The following is a 13,567-nucleotide window of genomic DNA, read 5'->3' as shown; positions in this document are numbered from 1 at the left end:
GAGATTGCACCTCTGGACTGTCATCCAAAGGGGGCAGACAGAATAAGAAGGATAAAAAGCCACATGGCATTTGTTGTCTAAAACCAGCATAAGTTTTCAGGTTATCAGCCTAGTTCTAGAACTTATGCAAAAACCTAAAGTCGATTTCCTTATTATATTCCAACCGAAATTATCACTGAAATTGTTGCTATGTCACTCCTGTCATGAAACCCATGTCTTCTTATGTAGGAGCTAAAACCCAATACAGATTGAATGTATGTGTGTAGAAATGAAATTTGGAATTCGCATGAATTTAATGATTTTATGACCTTCTTCCCAGGAGGTCAAGTTATTTCTTATTCTTCATTTGAGCAGTTTGCCATCACTCATCACTCTCCTAGGGGCCAGGCTAACTGAGGAAGGCTTAGGTGTAGAGGTATTATTTTGCATATATTGCCTATATAAGCACCACATTATAGAAATTATCTTTACTTTCCAACTTTACATAATAAAATAAGCCATTAAGTTAATACCATATAGAAAATACTGCTTGTCAGGCAAAGAAATGTACATTGCTTTCCAGAAAACTGGGGACATTACATTGCCAATGCCTGCATGAATAATACATGGGTTAATTCAGAAAAACACCGTTTCATTATTTTAAAATGAATAAATTACGGACTTAGAAGGATGACTAAATTTTCTTCTCCATCTTACTTTTGCTTAGTGCTCTACTTTAAAAATGAATATGAAAAAACCATTTCATCCACACAAATAAAACAAGCTAATGCCTCAAAAAGTATTTTTTTCTGACTTTAGACTTCTTGATCCCACAAAATGAAGACACTGCATTTTCTTTCTTCTCTTCATCATATTACCTCCAGAAATTAAGACGCAATATAAAAAGTCTTCAAATTATACATTTGAAAAAGGTGAGCCTACCTTTTATTGTCTTGTGATTCTGTGATTCAGTCTAACTAGAAAAGCCCTTTTTGCATACTGACATTCTGTTTTAGCCTCAATGCCTGATAAAACATGTTCAAAGGAATAAATAAAAAGAATATAATTCTCACGTATGATGACTCAAATTTCTTTCATTTTCTTTCGGAGATTTTGGTTTACTCTGAAGGCCTGTTAAACATCAGTTCCATCTGGGAACTGATGAAAGCATGGAAGAGAGAAAGCAATGCACCAGTAATAAGAAATTAATTTGGAGTTAAAATAAGTAAAACATTCCCATGCAGTGCATTTAGGCTGAGCATAAAGTGACAGCCAGCAGATTATTCTACCGATTTCTAATGCTGGAAATTCGGGTGGCATTTACTAGCATAACCTTTCAACTCTCAGCACATCAATAGAGGCCGACAGTGGCTTGAAATATGATTCCTTGCAGATAGCATATCCTCATTCATCTGACTGTGCTGCTCTGTGCTCCATTGCACAAACAGCGTCTCACCCACTTCTGAGAGGACACTAATAAAAAAGGCATCAATTTTCAGCTCTAGTACTACTGTGATCTCTTTATATGTTCGACATCCAACATTAAATTAAAATGCTGTTATAAATCCTACTTTCTGAATCTGGAATGAGTGTTGGGTTTTTGTCGCATGAGACTGCAGCAAATCTTGTCAAAAGCAAGGAAGCACGTCTTGTTCACTCAGAATTAATGTTGTGGATGAAAGAAGGAGGTAAAAGGGGTTGAATATGGTGAACTGAGGGTGTCAGAGCTGGTGGGGACTGTAGCTTCAGGGTGCCAACCCGGGCAGGGTATTTGCCGCTTTCAAGAAATGGCTAATCGAGAATTGTAATGATCAAGGACGAGCTGTGTGGCAGGAAGATTACTGATAAATAAAGAGACAGGCTCACATCCCCATCCACATATACCAACAGAAATATTTTAAGCATAAAAAAATTGTCAATTATTCCTCTCTGGCAGAAACATATTTTCCAAACACTGGTGGTCCTGATGAAGCCTCGTGGATTCCATCAGATTTCTGCCACAGAGGCTGCCACGACAATTCAAAGCTCAACAGCCCACTGTGACATGCTCTCTGGGGCTTATGTCAGTGTTAAATAATTTTAAAGTTACAAGAGAAATACCTAGAATTACTGGATGGTGAGGGGACAACATTATTAGAAACTAAATGGTATGGAGTCAAACAGTTTCAGAAGCTTTCTGTGTAAAGATTGTAGGGGAGGAACAAAAAAATCCCTTGCAAGAACAAGGCAGAAAGAAACCGGCTAGCTTTTTCCATTTTGCTAAGGACGGCAACATACTATAGAAGAACAGGAGGGAATTTTTCTACTCTTTCTGATAAAAAGATCTCCGCTAATATAGGTTATCACCTAGAACTCTGTAAACTAAATAGTAATAAGGGTTTCCACAAAGATCCGGCGTGCAGAGCTGCCGCGTTCTTCAGCCTGGCTCGTTCATAATTATGGATGAAATAAAGAGGTGTGTTTGCCTATTTGGGAGGGTGGGGTGGAAGGAATAGGGGAAAGAGCGAGCAGTTCAATATCTGGATCGAACAGAGGAACTTTTTCCCCCAAGGATCCTGCCGGGAGGAACCTTGACATGCACAAAGTCAGAACGTAGACAAAGTTGTCCTGGTGAGAACGATAAGGTCACCCGTGGGATTGCTGAGATTATCTCTGTCAAGCATTCGGACAGTATGCAGTCAAATGATGCATCATGCAGTCATTTTCGGGGGGGGGAAATCAATTTCTTCACCAGGTCGCTATTTGCTTTTCAAAGTGCCCTTGTAGGCCTTCACCACCAAGCATTTATCAATTTAAATGTTGTAAATTGATAATGTGCCACCGTGCCTTGTCCTGTTTCTGAATTATTTTGATACTTATTTTTTCTCAATAGTCTCTAAACCTTCAGAGCTTCCACATTCAAAAGGGCATTTTTCTTTGTTACACAAGAAGTGATGAACTTTTTACGATTAGCACAGGAGAAAAATGCAGACTTGCTGAGGTTAAAAACCAACAATAACGACAAAACACAAGCTGCAGAAAATGATACATTTTTCTTTTTTAAAAAAATTAAGGTATGCCTACTTGACTGACTTTAAAAGGGGGGGGGGGCGCCAAGCAATATTTGGAGAGCTGTGTGTATTCGTTTATTGAAGGAACCCCTGTTATCCTAGTGTTGCATCAATTTCATACACCAACTGAAAAAATGCTAACACTTGGCTCCATTATTATAAGCCCTCTGCTGTGTTGAAATAATACTTGTATTGTCTTTATACTCTAGCTATCTAGGATGTGATGATGCCAAACAAGAGTAATAACTTGTAAGCTAATATCTTCTTTTTTTTTAACCCTGCTAAATATATATATCTATATAGATCTATCTATACATATATCTTTTACAAGCATGGAAGCGAAAAGTATTAACCACATACTAACCTCAACTTGATTTGCATTGAAAAACATAGAATGGGAGAGTTGAGGCTTGCACTATGGAAAAGCAAAAGAAAGACATGGCAGTTGCAAAGCATCTTTAACCTCTAGTGATTTATTGGCCCTCAGCCAATTTATCAGGGGAATCTAATTCTTCTTTATTATTCAAATAAACCACATTTGGCACCATGGTTCCCTTTCAGAATAGCTTCACAAATAGACTGTGCTCTGTCATTTATTTGACCTTGTACTTGTGTGCTGTAGCTGTAATTTTATTTGCCATTCTATATAACAAATGCAGAGAAACCTAAAATATGGAGATGAACAACAGGACGGGGAAAGGAGTTTATGGTAAATATATCTGCATGGCTTTTTAAAAAAGACAAAATATAAAATGACCATCTACCCCTTTTCGCCTTCACCTCTATAAGCTCTTATAGCTGCAGCCACCCTACCCCTTTCAGCAAGCTGCCTTGAACCAAGCCAGTGTGTAACCTTGTAGATAGCATATCTACAAGGTAGACAGTTACCTTCCAGCTGGCTTACGATGGCAAGGAAGTATCTTCTAGCAGGATGGGGACTTCGTGAGAAGAAAGAAGTGACTCATATGCAAGCTGGGCACTGGAGGCCATGGGGGGTAATTAGTGTATATTTCAAGAGAGGGCTTAATTGGCTCTAGGGTATTTCCTCATGGTATCACAATGTAAAAATCTGTTAATTTCCCAGTCTGCTCTAGGACCCATTATGTTTTAAACAGAACTCTATGTTAACTTGAGAACAGTTTGCTGGCATAGATGTGCATCAGAATCATCATCTCTCCCTCCAATTTCAAGATAAAATGTTTTCAGAAGATAAGAGTCCATTTTTATCCTCTGGTTAACTGAGACCCATGTCCTCTGCCTCTGGCAAATAAAATGTTGAATTTCTCATCAGCATTTAAAAGAAAGTGCAGGATTTGAGTATGGATTAGGGAAAGCTGATTCAAAAGCACATAAACCATCAAACTAGTCAATGCTATTGTAAGTCCTGGATGCCAGAACATCATTCTCAAGATGATCTTTGGCACACCAACATCTGAGAGGAGAAGAATCTTCTGCCAGCTTATGCGACTGGCGATATGTGTGTTCATGGGTCATTATAGCCTTGTTCTGAATGTGGACTCCAATGGAAGCAAATCGATATGTCATAATCCATATATTAGCCTCCACAGAAATTGTATTTGAGATTTATTTTAATATTTCAGTCCCAGAAGAACTTTCCTTTCCTTAAGAAGTGATACTTCCTTATTTTTATTTATTTAGTTTTTTCAATGCACCCTCTAGCTGGGCTCAAGCCCTGAATCACATGAGCATGTTGGGACAACGGCTGCCCTTTGAAGCACTGGGCTTGGCGGTTTACCAAGAACAAGTGTATTTACTGTTTTCTCATACCATTGAGTAACCCACTGTGCAGAACATTCTGTGGTGAACATTAAAAATGTTCAGCATCAGTTGGATAAAGTATTGGATTTAGAAAATGTCTACTGTAAGAACCTGGGTGTCAGGTGATATAAAAACTACAACTACCATGCTGGGTATCTAGTTGTTAAAAACAGGGTATACACTGTTAGAACATAATTGACTGTTACTGGAATACTGGGAGGTTGGTTGTTAAAACAATGGCCATCACTGAGAGAAGCCCAGGCATTCTGAACATTGTGTGACTGTTATTTTTTTTTAACTTTTCATTTTATATTGGAGTATAGCTGATTAACAATGTTGTGATAGCTTCAGGTACACAGCAAAGCGATTCAGCCATACATTCCTTATTTTTGATGGTTGGCTATAGTTGGCTATGTTTCTCTTTTTGCTTTGGTTGCCAGGAAGCTCATAGGTAAATTTGACACTTTATCAGACCATTTATATCCCTTCTTATAAGCCTTTATTGTGTTCTCCTACTATGTGGTAACAGATTACCTACTTTTATCTTTTTTTCCCTTAGACCTTAGTTCTATTTTGCCATTACTTTTTATTGTATATGTTTATATAAGCTATTTCCTTTTTGGAAAGAGGAGGCTATAAACCAACAAATAAATATTTCTATAAGCTTTAAATCCTATATGGAAGTAGAAATGCTTTTTATTTACCATATAAAGTCTCTTTTGGATTCTTTGGTGACTGAGCCCCTTAACACGTTGAAAGAGGTTTCGTAAAAGCTGGCTACACATCATTGCCGCATTTTCAGTATTAGGGAAACCACTCTGTTTTCCTTCTTCATTTTTACTTTTGCCTTTTCCATTTTAAGTAAAGAGCAGAGTTGTCTTTAGCAGCTCTGGACACCATCACCAGATATAAGAAGTCATTTAATCTCCATGCAAACCAAACTCAGCAACGATATTTGGGTTTCTTCCTTTAAGATAAGGCCTCATAGTGAGTACCTAGGAGTCATTTGCACTCAGGGATGCAAGTCAACAGTGCATTTTTCTACAACCTGAAACCATATCTTGGGTGTTAAATGATTATCTCTGGCAAAGTCAAAGGGCTGCTGAAGATGTATCATCATAGAACGCTTCATTCGCACCATCATGACCATATGAAAATATCTTAGAGACAATAAGTGGCAAGCACACATCCTAGACACCCGGAGTTCCATCCAGTAAAAACCTGCTCTGGCTGTCTCTATATTCATGCTACACAACTGAGCTGGGTAGAAGTTTCTCTACTTAGGTTTCTCATGAGCCAAAAAAGAATCCTAATTCTTTCTTGAGAACATAAGCCGTTTCAAAGCCACCATATTTATTTACATGTTGAAAGAAAATAAAACTGAGAAAGATACATCTTGAGTTACAAATGCAGACGCGGCTATGCTCTAACAAAATGACACGTTCGCAATATTCTTCAACAATTTCACTGGATACATATTTGATGAGACAGTTACACATTTTCTTGATTTAATGGCACTGTTTATAAAGGAAAGAAGGCGCAATAACTATATAGGTTCCTTATCACTGTCTAGAATTTGATGGAAGAACCACTGAGTCATAGTTGTAGGACAAAAGCAGAGTGTTTGCTTTGCATTTAATTAAGGATGTGTGTGTGTGTGTGTGTGCGTGTGTGTGTGTGTGTGTGTGTGTGTGTGTGTAAAAGACTAAGGAGGTACTTAATTGAATAACTTTGAGTACATTTACACTGTATGTCACCAGTGAGCAGCCCGTACCCCATAACTGAAAGAGGGCACTGAAGAAACTTGGGAAGAGTTATGTCTCAGGACCCCCAACTGCCCTTTTAGAACTTAGAACATTAATTGGGTTGGAAAACCTTTCTCAAAGTTTTAGCATAGATCTTTCCCCTCATTCTTTGGGCATTTCAAAACACACCATGCCCTATCAGATTATTTCCATGTTAACCCAGAACTATTTCTAAATTTGTTTTGAACTCCAAATACACTCATTGCTGTATGCAAAAATCACTTTGTAGTGATTTACCCTTCATCATTTCAGTTGCATAACGCCTGCAGATGAAGACTTCTGTCCTGTACCACGTGGCCTCTACCTGCACATTGGAACCTTTGTGGCGACACTGGACACAACCTCCACAGAGGGCAACAGCCCATTGTGGCCAGCGTCTGCCCCTGGGCGAGTCAAGATGCTGACTATTTTGATATGCACTTTACAACCCATCCCATGCAAAGGCGGGGGAGGACTGCACAGAAGTTGCCAGCTACTGTACCATGTCTGCACAGCTGCTTTATTCTACGGAAACCTCAATGATTTGCCTCAGATTTTAGGAAAAGACTGACTTGACGCCACAGTAGAGAAGCAGTGGAATCTATTGCTTTTAAGGAGAAAGCAGCACAAGGTTAAAGCCAAATTTTTCTTGAACAGATGATATTTCAGATGGTCACACTATTCCAGATGCATCAATTTCCTTGAAAATCCAATCCATATATGTGCATATGCTGTGCTGGCAGGAGGACTGACTGAAATGGCCAAAACCCAAGAGCTAATATTCTTTTGGCCAGAATAATGCAATTATTATTTTCCTAGCTATCAGTCTAAGCATACAGAGCCATCTGTTATGCAAAGCAAACGTACACATCTCAATTACAGAAAATGCAGTTGCCTTGACAGAATTTGGATTACACCACTAACCAGGGCTGTAAAATGTGTTTTGAGCTAGTATATAATGGATGCTTTTCGGGAGTTCCCTAATTAGCATTTACCTGCTTAAACTAATTATTCATCCTTCTTCTTCACTGGCTTATTAAACTTTGTTGGATAGTCTGCACAAAACAGATGAATACGGGCATTGCAGAACAACAAACAGTGGGGTTTCCAGTTCTGTACAGTATGAATATGGTGGCGCACCAATTTCAACACTGGAGATTCTCAATTCTAGGTCCCAGACAGATTAAGACAAGGCTTACAGTCTATTAAAAGCCATTAGAAAACCAGAGATTTCAACAAGATGCAAGAATACTAATATCGAGTTGACGGTAGCCCAGCTTCTATCATTTGGTTTGCTCAAGTTTACATAAAATAGAATTGCTAGATACACTACAGCCAATAGCTTGCGTGTCCTTCAAGGAAGAGCTAATGGCCCCCTGCTTGGATTCTCAAAAGCAAATAATTAAATTTGGCAGTGTTTCTCCTCCTCCCCCAACCCTCCTCAAATGCCAGATATGTCTCTCTATTATTTCCCAATGTCTTTCTTGATTTAGCTATTACCCAGCAAACTCACTAATGGCCAAAATGTTCCAACCATGCTGGCTTTCTCCTTAGAGCAGTGCCAACTCTCAGAAGCCATGAGTTTAGGGTGAGTCCTGCCTAAGAGGAGAGAGACAAATCTTATCTCCATCTTTAGGTCAAAGGGGAAACTGAATGAGAAGTAGATTATCCAGCTTGGCAGATCATCACATACATACAAAATCCCTCCCACCGAGGCTGTGTTTTTCTTGTGCCAAACCACCAGATGAAAAGGGTCAAGCTCAGCCAATCACCTGTGTGGGCACAGATACCCAGATGTTTAGCATTTTTATGGAGAAAACATCTGGATAATTAGTGGAACTGCAAACTTTCCTTCAGGGTATTTTGGCATTCTGTAGCTGCAGCCTGTGTCTGGGAATCCAACGAAAGTCAAATTTTTGTGTTCCAGGGGAATGTCAAGAACTAACATCTAGGATTCTTTCCCTTGCCCCATCTGCCTCCATCTTCTTTGCTTTTCACCTCTGACAGACACATGTGGGTAATTAAACCGCAAATAATGAAAGATTATCCTATTTTATGAAATTGTCTTTCCGCATTAGGAAATATTTGCAAAGGCAGCAAAATACGTCCTTGCAGGAACCCTCCCTGCAACACATTTTAATGGTCTCTTTCAGCATTTCTTGACTCCAAATGACTCCCTGTCATTGTGTCAGCTCCCAGGACAATGCAGGGTCCTCCATAAACATCCAGTAATAGGACACAAGGGAAGCACTATTAGTGTGTCCCTCTCCTACCGGGCACAGAGGTTTCAAAGTTCAAAACAACCAAGGGAAGAAACTTCATTTGTTCTCAATAAATTAATAATGATCCTTGGAGGGTGGGGAGAGGGACTAAAGTTTTGAGCACAGGTTGATTCTGAACATTCCGAACTGACATACAATTTTCTCATTGACTTCGTGATCAGAGTCAGGTAGAGCCATTAAAGAATAAATTGGATAATTCACGCTAAAGAGAGTATCTGCTGAAGAAGGAAAGGCATGAGGCTGAAGGAGCCTTCACAATTGCTGTCAAGAATCAAATTGTTTTACTTACTTGCGAGAGGCCTAGGTAGATGGAGACTGTTTCAGAAATGTACAAAAATTTTCCTTCTTGATTTAGTGCAAATACAAAGCCATCCAGGGACTGCAGAAAAAATAAATATATAAATAGGTTAATAAGTATATATTGTGGGGATTTAGTTAATAAGGCATCTGATACAAAGCAACACATAACCAAATTTAAGACCATTTTTTCCTTCATGTTTAACAGCAGTCCTAAGATCTTTACTGCATTATACATGAACAAATGAAAGGTCTGAATTAAGACCACAAGCTCTCCCTTATTCCAGGGACTTCCTTATGTCTCTGTCATTTTGATCAAGATGCATTACATTTATGTATAAAATCAGGTCATGTTGATTTTATGAGATGTTGCCTTTATTTTTTTGGATTCAGTAGTTACTGAGATTAAATCAGCATGATTATTAAATAGCTGAACAGGAATGAAAATTGTAATGGAATAAGAGAAAAAAAAGAGTTCTTATATGAAGAGTAAGTAAAATCACCACTTGAGCTCCTATGGACATCCATAATTTGCTAATTAATAAAGGATTATGCTCTCCTCACTCCCAGTGCCTATTGTGTTAGAACCAATAGGGAAAGTCAATATATTATGGGTGAATGTTTACAGGCTGAAGCCTTACAAACTGTAATCCTTGTTTTGCAAAACTCTGTATTAAAGTTTTATTGTGCTAGATCTAGTTTCTACTACAACTCCTGAAGTGGAAAGAAAAGAAGAAGAGGGGGTGGGGGAGGAGGAAGAAGGACACTGCACATCATCTGTAACTCCTGAAACCTTAGTCTACTTTTCAAAGGGAGGGCTTCATTTTCAGTTTGATGAATGGTGTAAATCATCATGGGCTCCAACTGTGAGATACCACTCAAATTGAGAATAAATTTGTTTCAACTTCTTGCAATCCAAGTGCATTTTATACGTTCCATCATCCTCACGTCTTGTGTTTTGCTTTATTTATTTATTTTTAACCAGGTAGGTTGCACAAGCATTGCTTGCCCAGAGAAAGAAGTTTTAAAGATTAGTGGTATTTACAAAGGCTGTGAATTTGGAAATACAGGGAATCCTCATTGGGAACAAGGTATGTGGCAACATTAAACTAATGACATAATTTTTAAATATAGAAAGGTGGAAGAAGCATGTAAAATTCAGGTAGAAAAATACACTGCCTCAAATCTCAGGAATAATTTCAGTCTCTTAAAATACTGAACTTTTTCAGAGTTATATATGTATAACATACATATATATGTATTTAATATATATGTATATATTAAATACATGTATTTATATATATGTATGTATCTCTATGGGAATATGTGTTTGTGTGTGTGTGCATGAAATTTGGATTCCATGCTTCCTGATCCTTTTTCACAGCCCCACTGGTCAGAAACTATGGGTAGCACCCAACCACCTCCTTTGATTTAGTGGCTTCTGAAAACAATTCAAAAGTCACATTGTATTGCTCCACATAAAAGCAAATCACATGATAGACAAGGTTTTGGTCAAGACAGTACAACAATAAGAGCTTACATTTATTAATTAGCTTACATTTATTATGTACTAAGCAGTTTGCATGTATTGTCTCTTTTAATTTTCACAAGCACCATTTGAGGTAATTATATTATTATCCACATTTTACATACAAGGAAATTGAGGCTTAGCGAAGTTAGGCAATATGCCTGACCCTAGCAAGTGATGAAGTTACGATTCAAACTCAGACAGTCAGACTCATTCACTATACTGCCTTGCCTTCCACTAAAAATAAAGATCCTCTACTGGATACGAGTACATTAATGAAAAGATAAATTGGATAGCATTTCTGAAGTTAAAATATTTGTATTAAGAGGCAGCCTGTAACTTCTTAAAAATCATCCCTTGTTTTTGAATGATTTGTTCCAATGATAGAATCCTACCATTAGGAGACAAATGAGAAACGGGATGACAAGAGAGTTCATAAGTCACTTCCACAAGAGGTCACCGGGTTACCTTTGCTCTGTAATATCTCCCTGGAAGCATCTAGAGGACAGGGAACAAAACACTGTCTAAGAGAACTGGACTCCTTATCTTTGACAAAACTGTCAAACCCTCTGGAGCCTTGTGAGAGCCAAACTTTCAAGCTTCAAGTGTGGTGCAATGGTAGCTTACTTGGAACCAAAAGTGCAAAAGGATAGAAGTTTCCTTTGTAGAAGTTTGGGAAGCATCTCATTTCAACATGTCTTCACCTCAAGCAAGACATCTCCTGAGGATGACTCATGAGGATTAAGACTCCCTCTTTTGACCTTCCCCAGGGAGAGAAGGGCCTGGTAAGGTTTTCCATTCAACCTAAGAGCCATGGTCTGGTATATAATCACAGAGAGCTGTGTAAGCCATCTTCTCAAACCCTAAAATGCCACTATCAGATTAGAGGGACACACAGAGAGAGAGATCACAAGAGAACTTCTATGAAGACAAGTGACAATCAGAAAGCTAAATGAAAGCAGAAGAAAGGATTAATGGAGATGGCACAGAGATGACCCCCTGTAGTCTAAACTCTCATTTTTCAAGTGAGGAAATGTCAGCTCAGAGAGGCTAAGTGGCTGGGTAAGACCATACAGCCAGCTAGTGGCAGAGCCAGGATTAAATATGCCGCCTCCCACAGTATTATTAAAGCACTGATGATAGTGTATCATCCTGGTCGGCTTATTCAACTCCCAAGGAGACTGAATTTCTCAACAGCGAGGCAATGTCTTATTTATCTTTAGCCAACACTTAACAATTGTTCAACTAAGACTTAGTAAATCCAATTCTACCTCCAAGCCCAAAGCTCTTTCCCTTACATCACACATGCTAGAATTGAGTAAGAGAAATGGCAATTATTTCCTCCAGGAGTTCTGTTTATGGAGGTATTAGATTATTTGCAGATTCTGATGCCACAGATGTCTAACATAGTCTGGGATAGCTCCTGACATTTGGAAGATCAGAGTTAGACTGGATCCTTTCATAGTCTTCCAAAATACCCAGTGCTATTCATTTGCCACGGACACACATCCTTTACTTTCTCACTGAAAGGGATTATGATTTTTTTTTAAAGTAGGTTCATATCTCATGTATTTACTAAAATACTAGAGGAAGTTTGGGCACCATAGCAGGGAAAAGGAATATCTGGAGGCTAAACATCTGATACTATTAAGCAGTGGCAATCTAAGAACTGGCCAGTTTTGTTTGGCAAAAACAGAAGCTTCGACACATGTTCCAATTTCCTGGTGAGATTAAAATGAGGCTATGTCTACATGACTCAAAGCATCCAGTCAATTCAATTAAAAATAGCCAATTTGGTGGGGGGAAGAAACAACTAGTCAGATTAGTTGTTTGTCGTTGCAAAGATAAACAAAACAAGTCAGTTAACCATATTTTTCACTTTTATGCTTATCATTTCAGTCAATTATATCTATAGTATGAGATGAAGATCAATAACTCGGTTATAATTACGTTTCAAATAAAGAATGGAATATGAAACCAGGTCTCCAGCAGGTTGGCAAGGTCGCTCTTCGCATAGCCTTCTGATTCAGGGTCATCCCTGTCTATAGTTAGCTGTATTTTGCTGCTTAGAAAAATTTTAAGAGTAACATCAATATTGGTTTAATGTGGTTGTCTTAATTTTAAAAGGTGGGAGGAGGAAGGAAACATTCAATTAGTTAGTCTTGGGAACCGAATACGATTAATCTGAAAGTTTGGTGGAAATTTAAAAAATTTTGAGTCAAGAAAGCTGCTATATACTGAGCTGTTTCAATCACTGCAGGCTACCTTTTAATTTTTTTTTTTTTTTAAACTGCCCACTGTTTTCAACAGGCGCCAATTAAGATTCTGGGGTCAAAGGGTTAATTACATCTTCTTACTCAGTATGTAGAATTTTCTGATTATTAACTAAGGTTGGATTAAGATGAAAAAGAATCTACACAAATGTTAATGCTAGTCCCTCCTTGAGAAGATTTATTATAAAGCCATGCTGAAACCTATCTGCTTTCCTCAAAGCAGATGGAGAAAAAAATCTTAGAAGAAACAGTAAAACAGACATTTTCAAGGCATGTGAGTGTCTGACTCATCAAGACAGTTTTCTTATTACTAAAACCAGTTCTTAGCCATCTCGACAGGGCTGTTGGGAGATTTTCTTTGTCACATCCCAGTAAGTCTATGAGGTATGTGTGCAGCAATAAGGCTTGGATACAGAAGTCAGGAGCTATAACATCTCTGAATAATAATGCCTGTAATTATAATTTATATCCCCTGACATCAGTGTAACACATAAAGTGTAAGGCACAGTTTCTTAACCCCAAAAGCTGAGTGCCTCTAACAGTATTTGTCAAATAATGAGGCTATTTCTTTCCAGGGTATGAAACTAACTATAGC

The 13,567-nt window shown here is 38.2% G+C and overlaps 1 protein-coding gene across 7 annotated transcripts in view; it reads right to left on the bottom strand.

Moving 5' to 3' along the window:
• NPAS3 (neuronal PAS domain protein 3) overlaps positions 1-13,567 on the bottom strand; it is an 845,785-nt gene that overhangs the window by 229,979 nt on the left and 602,239 nt on the right. For all 7 annotated transcript variants that reach the window (XM_059914072.1, XM_059914073.1, XM_059914075.1 and 4 more), the window contains one exon: positions 9,164-9,253. In XM_059914072.1, coding sequence (XP_059770055.1) covers positions 9,164-9,253 — 90 coding nt within the window. The remainder of the gene's footprint in view (positions 1-9,163; positions 9,254-13,567) is intronic.

The sequence above is a fragment of the Balaenoptera ricei genome, chromosome 2 (assembly GCF_028023285.1).
Source record: "Balaenoptera ricei isolate mBalRic1 chromosome 2, mBalRic1.hap2, whole genome shotgun sequence".
Lineage (NCBI taxonomy): Eukaryota > Metazoa > Chordata > Mammalia > Artiodactyla > Balaenopteridae > Balaenoptera > Balaenoptera ricei.
Note: the sequence above shows the minus strand (reverse complement) of the source record. Positions and strands in the feature narration are given on the sequence as shown.